The sequence below is a fragment of the Ruditapes philippinarum genome, unplaced genomic scaffold, assembly GCF_026571515.1.
Source record: "Ruditapes philippinarum isolate M1 unplaced genomic scaffold, ASM2657151v2 ctg4178_1_1_1_1, whole genome shotgun sequence".
NCBI classification, from domain to species: domain Eukaryota; kingdom Metazoa; phylum Mollusca; class Bivalvia; order Venerida; family Veneridae; genus Ruditapes; species Ruditapes philippinarum.
The window spans coordinates 31011-43526 of NW_026854967.1; the positions used below are offsets into that span (position 1 = coordinate 31011).

General features: G+C 34.2%; 1 protein-coding gene across 1 annotated transcript in view; it reads left to right on the top strand.

Annotated features, from left to right (window-relative positions):
* LOC132741652 (transformation/transcription domain-associated protein-like) overlaps positions 1–12516 on the top strand; it is a gene marked incomplete at its 3' end in the record, with an annotated part of 71230 nt that overhangs the window by 30272 nt on the left and 28442 nt on the right. Inside the window, 10 exon segments of the mRNA XM_060729871.1 lie at positions 88–195; positions 620–793; positions 3431–3526; positions 4037–4234; positions 5313–5522; positions 6560–6792; positions 7250–7416; positions 8913–9091; positions 9885–10027; positions 10422–10524. Coding sequence (XP_060585854.1) covers positions 88–195; positions 620–793; positions 3431–3526; positions 4037–4234; positions 5313–5522; positions 6560–6792; positions 7250–7416; positions 8913–9091; positions 9885–10027; positions 10422–10524 — 1611 coding nt within the window.

Genomic DNA, 12516 nt, shown 5'->3' on the forward strand with positions numbered 1-12516 from the left:
CACATGGTGACACACAGGTTTGACTTCAGTTAATTTTATGGAAAAAGTTAAAGTTTGAATAACTTTTATGTGTTTCTATGGTTACAGGTATTTCATAGTTTGTTGAAGGCACATGCAGTAGAGGCTCGGACTGTGGTGAGGCAAGCTCTAGAAATACTTACACCAGCGATGCCTGGAAGAATGGAGGATGGCAATGTAAGTAAGCTATAGTAATTTCAGACATCTTTTTTTTTCAAATTTCTGCACTTGTCTTTGATGAACATACAGTTTAAATTCTAATTTAGATGTTGAATTGTTAAATTTAAAACAAAATCCAGCTTGCTTACGGAACGTTGGTAATCCTACTCAGGTGCAATTTGTTGCCTAAAATGCATGGATGGGGTACCTTAGGGTATTCCTCCACCAGTTAAACTAGAAAGTTGCCATATGACTTTTATTGTGTTGGTGCAATGTAAAACCAAATAAATAAATAAAAAAATGTATGTTCATTATAACTGAAACATTTTTTCTTAAGATAAGATTTCAGTATTGGTTTTATGGAAGTTGATTTGTAGTGTTTCAGATTTCAGGAAATCGACTTTATGTAAACTATATAGAGATTGTTGTGTACGTTTTTCAGGGCATGTTGACACACTGGACGAAGAAGATAATCGTTGAAGACGGTCATTCGGTAGCTCAGTTGGTACATATACTACAACTCGTGGTTCGACATTATAAGGTATACTACCCGGTGAGGCATCATCTGATCCAGCATATGGTCAACTCACTACAGAGACTCGGCTTCACGCAGAGTGTAAGTATGATGATAGTCACTAAAACTACTTGTCTATCACTGTTGTTAGTCCCCTACCGGTTTGGAGGGGACTTTAGGTTTACCCTCCGTCCGTCTGTCCGTCCGTCCGTCCGTCAGTCCGTCCGTCCGTCCACAAAACTGGATCCCGCGATAACGCAAAAAGTACTGAAAATATTTTAATGAAACTTGATATATGGATAGATGGCAGTATGGAGATTATGCACGTCTTTTTCTTTTCTTCCTATGTTGAAAATTCTGGTTGCTATGGCAACAAATAGACTGAAAATATGGCAAATTTTACACATAACCTGGATCCAGTGATAACACAAAAAGTACTGAAAATATGTTTATGAAACTTGACATATGGGTAGATGGCAGTATGGAAATTATGCACATCCTTTTCTTATCTTCCTATGTTGAAAATTCTGGTTGCTATGGCAACAAATAGACTGAATTTCAAGATTTCTGATTCTAGTTTTTAAGTTTTTTCACTATAAGTTCTTTATTTCTTAAGGTATTTTCTTCAAACTTTAAATATAAGTTGCTTGTCATCAACCACATCATACGTGGCAAGGTTTACAACTCTAGCACAAAATTTATCAGAATTACCTCCCTTGAACTTAAAATTTTTATGAAAAAAACATTGTTTTTTTAATAACTTCTTTTTCTGAATGTATCTACTTCAAACTTCATATAAATGTTTCTTATTATCACTCAACATTTGTGAGTGTTCAATACTCTAGCAAGACTATTTCCAGAATTATGCCCCTTTTGAACTTAGACTTTTTTTTGAGAAATTGGTAATTTTTACTCCAACTTCTTCAATCATGATAGGATTTTAAAAATGTTATATTTTGATAACAGGGATGTTGAAAAAATAACTTTAGAGTGTCCTTCCAGTGATTTTCCTACTTATATAACAGACTCCGAAAAAAGGCCTCTTCCCAATTGAAATTTTCTTTAAAATCATGCAGTTTTCCCAAAAATCTGAACTTATACCAGCTTTTTTACTTCCCAAATGAGCAGTTTTAGCGATAATTTTTCCCAAAATCAAGAGGCTTAGGCCTCTTCCCAATCAAATGAGAAAAATCACTGCCTTCAGTCCGTCTGTCTGTACATAAAAACTGTTTCCTGTGATCACTTTTAAAGAACTTTTTCAACAAATTTACTTAAAATAGGAACCTAAGTGAATGGCCAATGGCCCTTCAGAATGTTGCTTGGGCTCTTACCGGTAGGGGACTTATGGATTGCTTGCAATACTATGATAATTGCTTGTTTGTTTGAAATCTTATAACATGCATGTTATATTTTGAAGTTATTATATATTATTATTATTTTGCCATATTTGGAGGCTATTAAAGTAGGTTATGGAAGATAGTTGCTTGTACTGACTGTAGGAGTAATAAACCTCCTAGATAGTCATTACTTTGATAGTGACTTACACATGTAAAACGCAAGCAAAAAGAGGGAAGAAGCTCAAAATAAAATAAATTATATTTTCAAGTCCCACTTTGATGACTGTTTTTCTTCCCAAATTTGAAATTTTAGCAATAATTTTTCCCAAAATCAAGAGGCTGAGGTCTCTTCCCAGTTAAGTGAGAAGTTAAGTGTGAAAAATCATTGGTGTTTTTTCTAAACTTTCTTTTTGTGTCGCCTCTACGGAGTAGTGACGACATATTATTATCACTTCTCCGTCGTCTGTCTGTCCGTCTGTCTGTCCATCCGTCCGTCAGAAAACTTGTCCGGACTACTCCTCATAAACTACTGGTGCAATTTCATCCACACTTTACAGTAATGGTCAGTACCAAGTGTAATTGTGCATATCGTCAGCATTTTTTGGTTCAATGATTTTTGTCCGAGTAATGGCCCTTTAATAATTTTTATTCTTAAGGTTTGTCCGCACTACTCCTCTTATACCACTTATGCAATTTCAAAGAAACTTTACAGGATTGATTGTAAGTTCAAGTACTTGCGCATATTACACGGGTTTTCCGGCTGAATGATTTTTGGCCGAGTTATGGCCCTTTAATAAAAAGGTTTCTTTTTCTGTGTGTTGCCAGATACACAAAAGCTTGTCCGGACTACTCCTCATAAACTACTGGTGCAATTTCATCCAAACTTTACAGGAATGATCAGTACCAAGTCTAGTTGTGCATATTGTCAGCATTTTCCGGTTCAATGATTTTTGTTTGAGTTATGGCCCTTTAATAATTTTTATTTTTAAAGTTTGTCCAGACTACTTCTCTTATACCACTTATTCAATTTCAATGAAACTTTACAGGATTGATCTGTAGCTCAAGTCCTTGCGCATATTGCACGGGTTTTCCGGTTGAATGATTTTTGGCCTAGTTATGGCCCTTTGATAAAAAGGTGTTTTTTTCTGTGTGTTGCCAGATACGCAAAAGCTTGTCTGGACTATTCCTCATAAACTACTGGTGCAATTTTATCCAAATTTTACAGGAATGATCAGTACAAAGTGGTTAGTCTAGTTGTGCACTGTCCGTCTGTCTGTCCGTCTGTCACAAAATTTGTCCCAACATGAAATTGGCCATCATGAGGCGACACATGTGATTACTGATCGCTCTTGTTTGAAACCATGCAAGGTGTGATTTAATTTGAACTTGCTTTTATTTACAGGCAACAATCGAGCATCGTAAGCTAGCAGTGGACCTGGCTGAGGTGATAATAAAGTGGGAAATACAGAGAATCAAGGAGGACAATGATCCACCTGAAGTAAAATTTTATCTTTTATTACTTTATCTTTGGTTTATACAGAATTTATTTTAGTTCGATTTTGTAGGAAGCTATTAGCTATAGACACAATTCAAATCGTTCCTGGAACCAATCGATAGTACTTGGCAATGAGTGGAAAGTTTCTTGCCTAAGGAAACAACAACTTGCCCCTGAAAGGGTTTAAACCCATGCAGCTTGCAATCATAAGATTACTATTCTGATGAAGTAAAATATATGAAGTAAATCCATGAGAGTTAATCCTTGAGATTTCTTTATGTATCATTTGAAGTAAATCATTTGAAGAAAATCCTTGAGATGTCTTTATGAATCCTATGAAGTAAATCCTTGAGATTTCTATATAAATTCTATGAAGAAAAACTGTGCTGGTGTTATAAATTAACTTGTAATGTCTTTATAACAAAAGCCACGATATCAAAATGATTAAAATATATAGCCAGCTTCTCTTGACTGTATCATTCAAGATGAATTATTTTTCAACGTATATTACAGGCCTCTGGTGATGTGACTGCAGGGGCAGTAAAGAGGGCAGGGTCAGTGGATCCACCGGGTGAGGTGAAGAAGGCCCGCTACTCAAGTGGGGCTGTAGGGAGCCCTGATCCTGCCACCAAGTCAACAGAGAGTACAAAACCTATAGAAAAATCTTACTGTGATGCTGTGGTGAACTTCTTACTCAGGATTGCATGCCAGGTCTTACATTATTTTATTTGTTAACCAAGATTTTCAATACAAAAATATTAAAAAATCAAAAAAAAATCTAGGATCACTTGGGGTCATTATAAGCTGGTACGAGTACTGGTCGGAGACCATCAACCGGACACTTTTGGAGCATTTTTCATACAGATTTCTTGATTTTTAACATAGAGACCAAACAATTTGACACAGTTCAGCTAGGTTCTTCTCCTAACTAACAAACTAGTTTGTTTATTTCTGATTGTATTGACACTTACACTTTGGCTCGACAAGGAGGGTATCAAAATTACCTAAATTGTCTACACTACAGTACCATGTGTCCGGACAGATATGAACACGATGTGATTTAATTCAGATAAAAGCTTGGGTGTTTAGATTTTTTATTTGTAACATGATATACAATATGTTAGCCACAAATGCTGAAGTTTTGGATATTCTATTATTCACTCTGCAAATGATTATAGCTGGTATATGAGGTCAGGCATTGCTTTCTTGACCCCCGAATTTCAACGTCAACATTCTTGAAATAGACATTAAAATATTACCATTTACAGAGGTTGAAATAAATTCATTAACTTAATTTTAAAAGAAACATGCACTTATTGTTGATAAAAAAGTGACTGACAACCACTGAACAAAGAAAATACTAAATTAAGCATTTTCGGGGCCGTCCGGGTTTGGTGGTTGTCTGGTTTTGGTGGTCCCCAACCAGTAGCTACATTTTGTTGCTATGTTATGTCATCTTATTTACTTAATGAAAGTGCAATTGGTTGTGTACATTGGCGGGAAAATGTGTGTCAGATTTGAGAAATTTCAAAAGTTGAAAAAAGTACACAATACATGACAGTAAAAAGTTTTATTCTTGTGTTTGGTCATATTAAACCAGTGACTTTTGTTTAAAGGTTAAACTTGTTTTCAGAAGTTGAAATATTTTAATTTTTTGGCTGCTCAGGGGATTTTCTTTTATTGAGATATTTGGAAAAAAAGAACTTTGGAATGGTAATAGGGCCTTATATATTGGTCACTAGTGATGGAGGGGAAATATGCCCTGTAATCTTGTTATGATATGTTACAGGTGAGCGAGGTGGCAGGCTCTCCTGGTGAAGTGCTGTCAAGAAGATGTGTGGCACTGTTGAAGATGGCCCTGAGACCTGACGTGTGGCCGAACACCGAGTTGAAGCTGGCATGGTTTGATAAACTTCTCAATACTGTAGAGAGTCAGCAGCCAAACTTTAACAACATTTGTACTGCCCTAGAGTTGTTGTGCTTCCTTCTTACAATATTGGTAGGTTATAGAAGGTTTATATATTAGGTCACAATTTTTTCATTGAAAATGAGGCAAAATTTTTACTCATGACCCTTCATGGAAAGCTATTAATATGCCTTACCCCTTTGGTAAAATATTCTGGATCTAGTCCAGAACTATAAATCATTTTCACCTAACAATTGAACAAATTCTTTCATACTTCGAACAAGCTATCCAGCTACATAATTATTGAAGGTTGGTGGTTTTACTCAGGTGCTTTTTTGTGCGCACTGCTTTTTAGTCCAGCTAAAAAAAAGCAAAAAGCCTCCAGATTCATGCTTATTTAATTTTCAACGAAAATTGGAAAATGTGTTAAATAGTATAATATTGCAATGTTACCAAAAGAATGCAATTTACACATCATCAATGGCTTTTACAACCCATGTTAATTACCATAAAGATGTCAAATTATGCAAAAATAGCCCTTACTGCATTAGTAACACAGTAGAAATATAGTTATAAATACTGAAAAATCAAGTCATTAATCGCACATAACATGTAAATAATTACTAAAGTTTTGAATCTTTATACTTTTCCTAAAATCTTAGTACATTTTTCTCAGGTTTGATTTTATCGAAATATTTTTGCTCATCTGGAGGCAAGCAGTTTTAAACCTAATGAAAAAACAAGAACGCAAGCAAGGCTGTATTTATTCCAAGTGTTCTTTTAATTGCTTATCCTAAACATAATTTATTTTGAATCAGTATACTTAATGAGGAATGTAAGGTTTTGTATTTTTGAGAAAAAATAAATCCTTCACTAATCTTGTTTATACCATGCTAAATGCAGATTTCACTTTCCTCAATGAAAAAGTTGACCTAGCATTTATTTAGCAATATGTAAACAATATTTTACCTCTGTCTATCTTCCATATTTGAAATATTCCAATCAAGAATGTGGTCAGCTGATTCTTTAATAGTATACATATGGATAAGGCTTCCTAGAATGGTCCAATATGTCAAAAAAGAAGGTTTCCGTGATATTTATCACACATGTATTCTGTATAATCATTGTAGAAGAAAGAGCAGATACTTGCAAGCTTCAAACCTCTACAGAGAGGTATAGCTGCGTGTATGAACTGTCCGAACACGAAGGTTATACGCGGAGTACACAGTCTACTGTCACGCTTGATGAGCTTCTTCCCGACTGAACCAGTCAACTCGAACGTAGCGTCCAAGTACGAGGAGCTGGAATGTCTGTACGCGTGTGTCAGCAAGGTCGTGTACGAGGGTCTCACCAATTATGACAAGTGCGTATAAAATTTGCATTAATTTAAGAAAATAATGTTATTCATTGTGATTCTAGACTACACTTAATATCCTGTTTGTCACAACAGGTGCTTGGACCATTTTGGTTTTTCAGACTATAAGTTCTTACAATCTAAGTGAGAATACGAGCAATATTCCCATTATAAGCTAAAAAAAAAAAATATGTGGAAATAATTTGCTTTTTGTTAAATTTCTGTCCCGGGCTGGGAAATGGATCTACAAATAGATCTAAAGGGAATGTGACCAATTTTCCCATTATAGATTAAAAAAAAAGAAAATACTTGGAAATATTTTTGCTTGTAATGAAATTTCTCTCCAGGACCACGATTTGGATCTACAAATAGATCTAGGGAATGTCAGCCATTTTCATATTATTAACTCAAACAAAAAAAAACAAATACATGAAAATAATTTCTCATTCATTAAATTTCTCTCCAGGGCAACGAATGGATCAACATCACAGTTGTTTAGTACTCTGATGATACTGAAGGCAGCGTGTATACACAACCAGTGTTATATTGACAGGCTGATCACAACGTTTATGAAAGTACTCACTAAAATGGCCAGAGAACATCTTCAGCCTAGTACATCCGAGGCCAGTCCAGGTATTTATTATACTTTTCTGTGTGTCAAGTAAAAGTAATTACATAAACAGCGTATTGTGATTGAGAATTAACCGTACAGAAAGGATGTTATTGTGTATATTAACATTGTTGTTTTTCAAGGGTCAGCTTTATGTGAATGCTTACAAAATTAGGAGAGCAAGACATACATGTATTTGTATTCATTCTAAACATCTCATGATGTTGTATTTGTATAAAATTTGTGTTGCATTTGTATTTCTTATCAAAGTGAATACAACTTTTGTTCACAAAAGCTTGTCTTATGCTTAAATTTTGCAGGAATTTGAGATTTTTTATGCCCTGGGCATATAGTAATTGAACAAACCATTTGTCTGTCTGTCCGTAGGAGATTCACCTTGTTAGCACTTGACTTTATAGTTTGATTATGCTGGAAATTAGATTTCTGATACTGAAATCCAAAAGCAAATTTAACATTTAGATTTTTAGATAGGCATTGGGGGGGGGGGGGGGGTCATCCTAGTTGAGCAGGAGATTGTTACATCATATTCTTGAATTGTTGTGAGAATTCTCCCCCACTAGGATACAAAATTAAGTTATTGGTAAATATTAATATTTTCATGATGCTATGTATACTGGCATGCGAGCAGTTCCCGTACAAAAATCGTAGTTACTTAAACATTATTTTTTTTTACGCTCACTCACCAAAATTTGAATGTTACATATCAATATTCGGCTTGTCACACAAATCATGGAAATTCCATCATGTTCTAAACATAGAATAACCCTTAGTTATGAGGCCTCATATGGGGTACAGAAATTATCCATTATTTTGTATGAAGAGAAGTAGTTCCCGTACATAAAATTTAACCCATTATAATTATACAATTTTATTATATCGGACCTATTTTTCATTTATAATTGTTGAACAAACCATTTTCTAAGAGATAAATAGATGTAATTCAGGAAATAGAGAGTAGACTAAACGAGTGTATCTATTACCCGGTACCGTTACCCCCCAACGCATTCACATGCGATGGCATGCTTGTATACATGATATTTTACGCATCAAAGCCATAAAATTATTTTATATAGTAATATTGGTCAAAATTCTGATAATTAAACAAGTTTTCATCACATTGCCTTCTTATCTGTAAACAGGTGGTATTAGTGGATACCCCTTAAACATGCCTCACGTGTAAGTATGTTTGCGCATGCTCGCAAGGACGGAATCCCCCAGATAAAACAAGGTCACGTTTTGACAACGCACAGGTGAAAGTGATTTAAAATGAGACTTTTTATACGTACTGCCGAACTGACACTTAGATTTTGTCTCGTTTATGTATCTGCTTGATTTGAAATGAATTTTTGAAGAATGCATGTAAAAATCAAGCGTTTAAATGAAAAATACGGGTACTGCTTCTGTACGGGAACTGCTCGCATGCCAGTATAGTATGATATTTAAACTTAGCCTTTAGCTATGGTGGATTCACTGAAACCTTTATGATATGTTTTTCCAGTTGCCAGTGAACTTCTCATACTCAGCCTTGACCTTGTAAAGAATCGGGTCGTCGTCATGTCGATGGAGATGAGGAAAAGTTTTATAGGTCAAATCTTGGTCGGGCTGATCGAGAAAACTCCAGACAGTAAAGTGATGAAAGCCATCACTAAAATGGTGGAAGATTGGGTAAAAACTAAGGTATCTTAATTTGTTGCTATGATATATATAGGTTAATTTCAATAAACTAATATTGTGATGATGCATATAATGATTTCATTGGCCTCCCATGCATCAAAATAGTAAATGTCACAAAATCAACTTATGTATATGATTAATATAGGTTAGTGAATAAATTAGTTTCATATTAAAAAGTTACATTTTGGCAATTTATGACCTTGAAGGTCATCTGGACATCTCCATAGTTCGTACAAAAAGGTGGCCGGACCCACATTAAACCTAGAATACGTACATAACTGTTATTATTGAAGTGATATAGTAAATAAGCACAGAGAATAGTGAGTGAGAAGTGCATTTAATGTAGTGAGACCCTGTCCTGATCACCGTAGTTTAATTGTATTTATATTAGCTCAATTGTGAAAGTAGTTCTTGCAAATTATACTATTCATATTTGACCCTGCCGCATACTGGAACTACCTGGCACTGGTTCCATTTAGGGATATCTTGGTCTTGACTGGGTAGGATTTGTTCGAACTCAAATAGGACCTGATCCAATGGTCAGTTGAGAGGGAGATACTTTAATCACTGGGCCACAGCTCCCATTAAATCATTGTAGAGAGGGGATTTTTTTTTGACAATGATTTGAAATATATTAAAGGTGTTCATTATCCAGTATACCAAATCACATGTCCTATATACAATAGCGATGTTTATTTATCTTCTTTGACAATAATTTGAAATATATTAACAGAGTTTGTTATTCAGTGAACCAAATTACATAGTCCTATATTCAAAGGCAATGTTTATTTATCAGGGAACAATTGCTTTGAATCAGTCACCATCTATCAGAGAGAAGGCCATCCTGCTGGTGAAACTGATGGTACATATAGAGAAAAGGTTCAATGATGACCAGGAACTGAGTGCACAGTTCCTGGAACTTGTCATCTACATTTACAGGTAACGTTTGTTAATGATGTTTCTGTTTAATGCTTGTTAATGTAAAATGTTGAGTTTTTAATATAGACTCAGTTTGGGTAAGTCATTAAAATGTATGTTACATTACGTCTGTTTTTGTTGCCTCTAAAGAATAGTGGTGATATATAGGGATCATTCCTCTGTCATCTGTCCGTTTGTCTGTCAGTCCATCACTTTTGCTTGCTCGTACCAGAAATTATATTCTTAAAAGCTCCTGAAGTCCTTCTCAACCAGTTATTTAAACAAAGCTTCTTATTACTTCAAAATGAAAAAAAAGTAAGAAAAAGAATTCCTATTGCTTAAACAGAACTAAGAAAACAAGTAAAAAAAGTAAGTACGTACTTAAAAAATGTACCAATAAATCTTTGCCTTTCAGGGACGAAGGTCTAAGTGGTACAGAGTTGACTACGAAACTAGAGCAGGCTTTCCTGTCAGGTCTACGATGTCAACAGCCTCATATCAGACAGAAATTTGTCGAGGTAATTGTTATAAAAGATAGTTCAATTCTTGTTTCTATGAATTCACATGGTTTTTGAATTCACGTTGTTTTGTCACAAAGAATATTTTTCGTGGTTTATTTAATTTGTGGAGTTTTTTTTTTTTTGTAAAATGTAAAAACGTAATTCATGTTATGCAAATTAATCTTACAGTAGACAAAATGAAATTTTATTGGATCTTTAACTCGTGGATTGACCTACCCAGGAAAACCACGAAAATTAGTTTCTCAAAAATAATAATGATTTTGCAGTACATATTTGAAATATTTGTAAGTATATTTTGTAACAATACAGGTTTTTAACAGCAGTATTCCTTGAGGGTGTTTGACTACCTTTTGTATATAGCCGCTTATAATATATTGCAGGTTTTTAACAGCAGTATTCCACGTCGAGTATTTGAACGCCTTCTATATATAACGCAGGCTGTCAACCAATTCCTATATTCCTATAAAACTCCTATATTTTGGGTCGGAATCCTATATTTTAAAAAACCTCCTATTTTTCCTATATTCTCCTATATTTTGAATATTTTTCCTATATTTTTTTAAAAATATATTGCCGAGGAATTCAAAGAGATTTAAATTTTGGTACTGCTTTTGGCCTTTTGTATTTTAAAGGTAAGAGAATGTGTATGCCTGCATCAGCATCACATTACTATGCTCAAGGCTGCTGTGCTCCACATAGCCATCTGCATGGTCACCATGAAAAGCAGTGCATCAGTATGTCAACTTTATGTCAGGTGACCATTCAGATGATGGTCATGCATTGCTGTAACTTTCTGCTGATGCTGTGGTTCAAAGCTAATGCAGGCTGTCCAGCATCCCTAAAATTCCTAAAAAAGTGAAAAATTCGAAGGGAATTCCTAAAAATGCCCAATTTTTTTCACTGAAATTCCTAATTATTTTTATCTTTTGTTATAAACATACTTATAACTTGTAACCCTGTCAAAATAATCAAGGACATAACTAAGTCGACCATGTTTTGAACATGGTCAAAAATGATTTGGCCATGATTTGCCAACTCAAAATTGATGACATTGAAATGGTTTCGTTTCAACTAAAAGTTCCTTTGACTATGTCATTAACATTACTATTTCATAATCAAAGCAGTTGTTGATAATCATGTGGACAGTTAACAGCAAAAACACTACCATATCATGGTCCTGAAACTCAAATCATAACCATAAGAGTCCACTTATTCTGGAATATTTTGACACTGTTTTGCCAACTCCAGATATCTTGAATTTTATGTTTGTTCATTTTATCCAAATTTCTGAAGTGGTCCATTTATATCATATCATTTTTGAAAATGATCATTATGAAGCTGTTGTAACACAATCTTAATTAAAAACATGTATAAATAGTTGTCAAAAATTAATGTACAATTTGTTTACTCACAACTCTTTTATTTAAATCTGCATAATATCAAAACAACATTGTAAAGTACTGAATGGGTTAACATAGACTTTGAAAAATTAATTCTTTCCCTCATACTTATTTATCCTTTTTGTATCTTTGTAGGAGAAATTGCTTTTTTGCCACAAAGTTATCAATTTCATTCAGTTCTTGTTCTTTCATTCATATGGTCCCATTTAGGAAAAGGCAGACTCATATAATTAATCACACTCAAAATAATTTGGCAGTTCAGTAATATAAAGCTCATTTCCAATTACAATGTACACACATTTTGCAATTATGTGATCTAGATAAACTGCAATTGAATGGTCTGTGTGATGATCTTTTTTGATGTGCAATTCTTTGTGTTGATTATAGATGCTTCCCATTTATTCAAATGACTGTACTAAGGCAAATGCCTTTTTACTTTTTACCTACTTTTACAAAAAATTTCATTTGTCCATATTCAGAAGCTGCATTGTGCAAGAATTTCACTGTATAAGAATTCCTTTTAGACACTTGTGGTTATAAAAAAATTAACATTCCGTAAACATAGGTAGAACATGTTCTTTTTGACATG